General features: G+C 40.4%; 1 protein-coding gene across 2 annotated transcripts; it reads right to left on the reverse strand.

The window, feature by feature from the left end:
* Positions 1-165: 165 nt before the first annotated feature.
* On the reverse strand, positions 166-5,370 carry LOC115437788 (tubulin beta-2A chain-like). 2 transcript variants are annotated; one of them, XM_030161130.1, is made up of 5 exons: positions 5,179-5,370; positions 4,661-4,769; positions 4,317-4,325; positions 3,322-3,432; positions 166-1,619 (listed from the first exon to the last, which is right to left on the reverse strand). In XM_030161130.1, exons 1-5 carry the CDS (start codon positions 5,233-5,235, stop codon positions 535-537), a joined length of 1,371 nt encoding a protein of 456 aa, XP_030016990.1. In that variant the 5' UTR covers positions 5,236-5,370; the 3' UTR covers positions 166-534. The 2 variants fall into 2 exon arrangements, with proteins under 2 accessions (XP_030016990.1, XP_030016991.1); XM_030161131.1 differs by lacking the exon at positions 4,317-4,325.
* Between the last annotated feature and the right edge of the window lie 2,250 nt (positions 5,371-7,620).

Genomic DNA, 7,620 nt, shown 5'->3' on the forward strand with positions numbered 1-7,620 from the left:
TTATGTTTTGGTGAGTCAAAAATGTCTTGTGATTAAAGATGACGCTCAAAGGATGTGACACATGACCGCTTCCCATCATGGGAGCGTTATACAGTAACATACACCTTTAAAAAAACAAAAAACATTTCCCTTGTGTAACAAAACATGACACAAAGTAAGTTTTATCTTTATTTTACGGATACTTTTATTTGAGATTTGACAGAGTTAAAGCATGTTCAAGTAAATGTTACAAAACTGTAATCAAGACAAGACTTCTTTTCGGACACTGGTAAAGCGTGACTTTGAAAACCAGTTGCTATAATACTTGCATACTTTATTATCTACCACCACTTGTGACATTTGTCATTATGAGCCATATTCAGATGCAGTATAATCTTTGCTAAACAAATATATTTCATCATGATCTGCACACTGCGACGTGTAGTTGAACATTTGTATTTCAGCATATTTTTCTAGGATCTCACTGCACTGTCCAGCAACAAACAGAACTTCAAGGGACTGGGTCACTCAAAAAGGTACGCCATTATTTTAGAATCAGTGGCGAACATCGTGACGGACATCTTCCTCGTCTTCTATTTCGTCTTCTTCATACTCGCCCATCTCGTCAGCGGTGGCGTCCTGGTACTGCTGATACTCAGACACCAGGTCGTTCATGTTGCTCTCGGCTTCGGTGAACTCCATCTCATCCATTCCCTCTCCGGTGTACCAGTGGAGGAAGGCCTTGCGGCGGAACATGGCGGTGAACTGCTCAGAGATCCTCCTGAACAGCTCCTGAATGGCTGTGCTGTTACCGATGAAGGTCGCTGACATCTTGAGGCCTCGTGGAGGGATGTCGCACACAGCGGTCTTCACGTTATTTGGGATCCATTCAACAAAGTAGCTGCTGTTCTTGTTCTGCACGCTCAACATCTGCTCATCCACCTCTTTCATGGACATACGGCCACGGAAGATAGCCGCCACGGTGAGGTAGCGTCCGTGACGGGGGTCGCAGGCCGCCATCATGTTCTTGGCGTCGAACATTTGCTGTGTGAGCTCTGGTACGGAGAGGGCGCGGTACTGCTGACTCCCCCGGCTTGTGAGGGGCGCAAAGCCTGGCATGAAGAAATGCAAACGAGGGAACGGGACCATGTTGACAGCCAGCTTACGGAGGTCAGCGTTGAGCTGGCCTGGGAAGCGAAGACAGGTGGTTACCCCGCTCATGGTGGCAGATACCAGATGGTTGAGGTCTCCGTAGGTAGGTGTGGTCAACTTCAGGGTGCGGAAGCAGATGTCATAGAGGGCCTCGTTGTCAATGCTAAATGTCTCATCTGTGTTTTCCACCAACTGATGGACAGAGAGGGTGGCGTTGTAGGGCTCCACTACGGTGTCGGACACTTTAGGGGAAGGCATGACACTGAAGGTGTTCATGATCCGGTCAGGATACTCCTCACGGATCTTGCTAATGAGCAGTGTACCCATTCCTGAACCGGTGCCTCCACCCAGCGAGTGCGTGAGCTGAAATCCCTGGAGGCAGTCGCAGTTCTCAGACTCTTTTCTCACCACGTCCAGAACCGAGTCCACCAGCTCTGCTCCCTCAGTGTAGTGACCCTTGGCCCAGTTATTTCCAGCTCCACTTTGACCTGCAGAAAGGATGTAAAGACAAATCACAATATGCTGGCTATACTGTATAAAACCAGCACCATTTTCTAATAAAGTAACATTTTAAAACAGTTTCAGATTACAGATTTCTTTATTGTCATTTGACAGCACAGTGTACATACAGCACAGAGTACAACAAACGAGATTTCGATCAATGATTAGGGACATTGGGCCGCTGCAACTGGTGCGCCACCATAGAACCCTTTTCTTCAAAATTTGCAGTGAAGAACAAGATAATGCAAAGCACAAATATAAGACATCATACAGTTTTCACACAGTACACGTGGACACTTGCTGGAATTTTTTCATGGATTTGAAAGGAATTTGGGGGACAAGGTGAAGGGAAAGGTCAACAGCAGACGTGATTTGGGGTTTGGGGCAAGGAAAATGCATGTATGTGCTATGTCATTGTGGAATGTGTGTGCAAGATAAAGAGACTCCAGTGGGTCATTCTGTCCTCCAGTTGGTACCAGTTCTTATCAGTTCTTATCTAATTAGTTATTGTTAATGGTTTCAGGATGTTTATTAGCCAAGTTTACAATGCGTGTATATTAAACCCTTTAAACACCAAACATCAACATAACTGAATGAAACAGACCATAGCTCCATGTAGAGTTCCCAAATCTTACTACCACCTCCCACCAATGAATGGTGGACGTGGGCCCCTTCGATCCTAACATCATTTAAGGGCATTTTTCTATTCAAAACGAAGAAGAAAATCCAGTTTGAAAGGTGTGGTACCGAGCTGGTTTAGTAAGTAAGTAAGTAAAGTTTATTTGGTTTTAGTTTTGATAAATAAGGACACTTAGGCTACTCTGCTGCTTGGCTAAAAAGCTACTAAAACTTACTGCATTTTATTTTGAGGATAAGATGACAAAAAACCAAAAACACAAAGAAAACGTCTATGTAAAAATTCAATTTGACTAAAAGTTACACAATCCCACATGGCTGCCGCACTGTGATGACACAATATGCAAACTAGATGAGTAAATTAGTAAATAAGTTACTCTTATCGTAAACTTTGGGTCATACCCTATATTTTTCTCATTTACAGTATGACTTTATCTCTAACCACTTCCGAGCTGCAGCTTTTTGAAATCTTGACATCAAAACTGAATATATTTTGAAAATAACTCAGATGCCTAGGGGGTTAATACTATTTCATTAAGTGCCATTTGCTTTTTTCAATAAAGTAAAGATAGACAAAAGAAATCTTTCAAGATCTTGTAGCTAAATATTTTTATTAATGCCTTTTTACTGTCATTTAAACTTATAAACTACAATTGTTAGTAGTAATTACATATATAATATATTGCAGATGGAGAGTATACTGTCATGCTTTATGGTTGTGTATTTGCTGTAAAAAGAAATAAAGTGTTAGCCTTTGAGTTCTTTTTGCTGCTGCTTCTTCAGTCGTGAGCAGGACTGCAGCAGCATGTCCTAGTGCAGATTTCTTTTCGCTGAGTCACCACGAGAGCTATCTGAGTCTGACACAGCTGCACATGGACAATGCATCACTGGCACATCTCTGAGAAGCTGCAGAAGTTTTGTGCTGTTACTGCTGTATGCCGCGCAGACCTCTCAATTGTAACTGAGCACTGCCTTACAGGATGTGACATTAGCTGCTGACGCAAACATATTCTATACACTCGGTTTAGGATGAGACGTTTACTGCTCTCTTACCGAAGACAAAGTTGTCAGGTCTGAATAACTGTCCAAATGGGCCAGAGCGGACTGAATCCATGGTTCCTGGCTCCAGGTCCACCAGAATGGCACGGGGGACAAATTTGCTGCCTTTGGATGAAAAATAGTAGAAGAGAGAAGGATAGAATGATAATGGGTGGATAGAAGAGTGGAGTTAGATATCATCAGTGTCACTGTGCACGATGCTAGGGCTGTATTATAAATAAACATGACAAACGTCCCCTGTATTCTCCTTTTAATGATACTGCAGTGTATTTGAACTTGTCTATGAGGCGGTACGGTTAATGGTGCTTTATGTTTGTTTGTTTGTTTGTTTGTTTGTTGCACTTTGCCTCTGTTTCCAACCTATTCTGCAAACTACTGCAATGTGCTGCACTGCTTATTTTAGACCATTGGGTCTTTCAAAGTGCTGAGCTCTGCAGAGTCCGTTCAATCAAAGATGCAATCTTCTCATACTCGGCTCCTTTTGTCTCCCAAACATTACATCTGCTTAAATGTTAATGCAAATACCCACTCAAACTGCATTTTAGTGGAAATTAAAATCAGTCAATCAGCCCACATGCAAAAGTGACCTATTAGGTAACACTGCCAGCCCAGCATGCAACATGGAACAAAGGATCAATAACGCGTGGCATTTGACAACAGAATAAGGGTGGTGAATGTGCTATGCAAGCCTATGCAGGTGTTGGCCTTTTATTTGGCAAAATGAATAGGCAATGATCTCACTCCTGGGTAAAGATCTGTACCGACTTGCTTATCCTCTTCCGTCCAAAAGCAAAGCACAAGATGTACAGTGCAATGACTGCACCCTCATTCAGGCTCTGTTTTGCTGGTTAAAGTACAGCAGCGGCTGCGTGGAGCAACTCGGGATGTGTTTTGAATGACCTTCAACATGCCACGCCATTAAAATCAGACACTGAGATGAAACCAAGGGGCAGTGAGGTGGAGGTCAGCTATACAGAGACTGCAGATACCTGTGCTCCCTATAGAGAGAGACAGAAGAGGGAGACAGAGGGAGGGAGAGAGAGAGAGGAAGGCAGAGTGAGAGAGAACGATTTTAGCAGGTTCACTGTCCTATTTTTTCCCCACACTGATGATAGGACCTACTTTTCCTTTGCGGCTAAATTAGTGACACGAGCATCTTGTAGCATGTAAATGAGGTCTACAGTCTGTGCAGCTTTGGGTCATGCAAGGATATGAGCAATGGAAACAGAACTGTGTGTGGTGACAAGTTACTGGGATGGAAACATGACTCATCTAAAAAAAAAAAAAAAAAAAAAAAAAAAAAAAAGTTGCATAAGGAAAAACAAAGATTTACCTGATGCTTCATTGTAATAGACATTTATCCTCTCCAGCTGCAGGTCACTGTCACCTTGGTAACTGCCAGTGGGATCAATGCCATGCTCATCACTTATCACCTCCCAGAACTAGAAGATGGGACAAAAATATGGATGCATAGATGAAATGTTTTTTTTTATATATATATATATGGACTTAAACGACATTTTATTCTGTAACATGGGACCGAGTTGGAGCCACCCCTTTGTTGTTGTTTTTTTTTTTTTTTTGTCACACCATCATTGCGCATCTGGTCGGTGACAAGATGTCACGCAGCAGTGGGAGACCGCGCCACTGCAGCCAACCCCACGGAGCAAAGCCTGAACCGCACCCCGCACATTCACACACAACAAGTTTTTTCAGAAGCAAAAACCAAGTTCCTCATCTAGAAACGGTAAACAAACCAGCACATTTAAATATCAATACACCATAAATGATTCTGAAACACTTATAAAATTAACTCTTTCCATTTCCAGAACTATACAATTACATTTCTACCTTCGCCCCAATCTGATTCCCACACTGTCCAGCCTGGATGTGAACGATTTCCCTCATGGTGCTCTACGGATGCGGGAGCGTCCTGTGTCGACTTCACCGGCGTCCAGTCTTCAGTCTCTTACCTCAGTGTTTTCTCAGAATCAGCACTTGCCTCATTTCTAGGCTGCGTGTCGAGCCGGGGAGATAGATAAACGTGCTGCCGGTCGGATGACGTCACGCACGGCGCAGCATCCCAGCATCTCTGATAGCCAATCGGAGTGGCCCGGTTTGATGCAGTGGACCACAGAAACATGCAGCATCATCCCCTATGAGCTCACCCTGTCCCAGGAAAAATGTGGCTTTTTCCTTCTTTCTTTCTTTCCTTTTTCTTTTTTTTCTTTTTTTTTTTTTTTTTTTTTTGGTTTGGGGTTGATCTATAAAGTCCAGGCAACTGCTTTTCCTGCCAGGAAATGTCAGAGTATATTAGGTCTATATATTTGTTTATGCTTTGTTTGGTCCTTTTAAATATATTTTCTTAATGTCCTGTGTTTCCCTGTGGAGCTTCTTTGAATTCCCTTGTGTGTGAATGCTCAGCCTAGTGTGATACTGGTTGCAGTTCTGCATTCTTTGAATCAATAAGGAGTGGTATTGTGTTAGGGATTAGGATTCACCTACTGTTTTATATACACACACATTTATATTCTGCACTTTGGACCTCACTGTAAACTCAGATTATTACGGTTGTACAGTTCTGAGTCATGCAACAATACTGTAAAACTAGATCTGGATTGGTACACTGAAAGGAGCCAGAAATGGGAGTATTGTTCCTGTAAATACACTTTTTAGGTATTTACTGTTTATTTATAATTTGTTTAGAGGTCTTATGTCTTTGTGCATAAGAAATCAATATAAGTGAATCCCCAAAGGAACTTTGTGTTGGTAAATGCAAGTTATGCAAATTTACAGGATTTCAGTTCTGTGTCAACATGTTGATGGTCATATGAACTATGTTTTCAGCTCAAAAATGTCCAGTTTCATCACAGTTAATGCTATATTTTCATGTCACAAATGGCCAAGTTATATTTTATCTGAATTTACCTGAAAAACAAATATTCTATTCTTTTAGATTCCCCAATTTTTCTTACAAGATTATATACTGCATATCACATGTTTTATTTTTACATTTTTACAGGTTGCAATACGGAGTATGGTGCTGATCCATCCTGCTTATGTTACGTGAATACATACATTTAGAATGTCACACGTCACGTTTTAAATCAACAGTTTTCTAATAATAAGCATTTTTATAAAGAAATAACAATTCTATATTGTTATTTACTCTTTAGTATGATGATAAACTATACAATAAATAATTATGATACTAGTTTTTGCACAGGGATCATTTGTGGAAACGGTGACATGGCTGCCGAGCATCAGTATGATGGGATCTGTAACAACCATGTCACATCCGTCCACTGCCACATATTGTGTTTTTGTGTCAGCTGTTATTGTTTTAGATCCACAACACTAACATTTATGAATAAGAGGAGAATTAGCAATAGTAAGTATATAAATTTATTACTAATAAAGTACTGGTACTGACCAGAGCATCATGGGTAATGTCACGTCCGTCCACCAGCAAAAGTTTTCACATACACGTGCTATTCAAAATCCAATATTTCTGAAAATATAGCTTCCACTGTCAAATAATATCAGTAGTCTGTGCACAAATGGATTAGCATTATTTCAACACAGTTCTATGCATTTCTTACAACTTTTTTTTTTTTGACAAAAATGGCCACTCATTTGACCCCCTAAGTAAATTTTAGCCGTTAAGTATTCACTCCCTTTTGAACAATACATATTGAATTTATTTTGTTATTACAAGTGTACATGGCAATTGCTATATTGTCTTGATCACCTGTATTTATTAATTTATTTGCTCTGCTATTAGTTCCTTGTACACACAAAAGTTTGTCTTTCTTCTGCTCAAAACAAAATAAATAACAACTGCACTGTAGTATTAATTTTTCTAACACTACTTTTACTTTGAATCCATGTACTTTCTATTCTCTACAAAACCGGCTCATTTGATGTAATGGGAGATATTGATTATTTAAATTATGACTTCACCGCACACTTTCCAACATCAATAATAATGATGGAGAGGACATGTACCCTGGTGTATTCAGCGGAGCACAACACACGACAGACATATTGGAAATTACGTAAGACAAAATAAGAATTTATGTTCAATGATCGAGTGATGTAACTAGAGTAAATGACAACAGGGAATCAGACATGGCTAGTCTGTACTCGTATTCTTTGTATACTTACGTCAGAGCCTGTACATAAACAGTACATGAGTAAAGAAATTGTGCATTTTGAAGGACTTGGATTTTTTTTTTTTTTTAACTTTGTCATTATTATGTCGTTATTGTATTGCATAATCTTATTATTCCC

This window comes from Sphaeramia orbicularis, chromosome 17 (assembly GCF_902148855.1).
Source record: "Sphaeramia orbicularis chromosome 17, fSphaOr1.1, whole genome shotgun sequence".
In the NCBI taxonomy this organism is placed as follows: Eukaryota; Metazoa; Chordata; class Actinopteri; order Kurtiformes; family Apogonidae; genus Sphaeramia; species Sphaeramia orbicularis.

Bases quoted from the DNA above. Each gene is read 5' to 3' on its own strand.
- LOC115437788 (XM_030161130.1), bottom strand. From the start codon at position 5,235: ATGAGGGAAATCGTTCACATCCAGGCTGGACAGTGTGGGAATCAGATT. The intron at 4,770-5,178 runs GTAGAAATGTAA...CCCATCTTCTAG, and splicing joins GGAATCAGATTGGGGCGAAG to TTCTGGGAGGTGATAAGTGA. The intron at 1,620-3,321 runs GTAAGAGAGCAG...TCCTTTCTGCAG, and splicing joins ACCTGACAACTTTGTCTTCG to GTCAAAGTGGAGCTGGAAAT.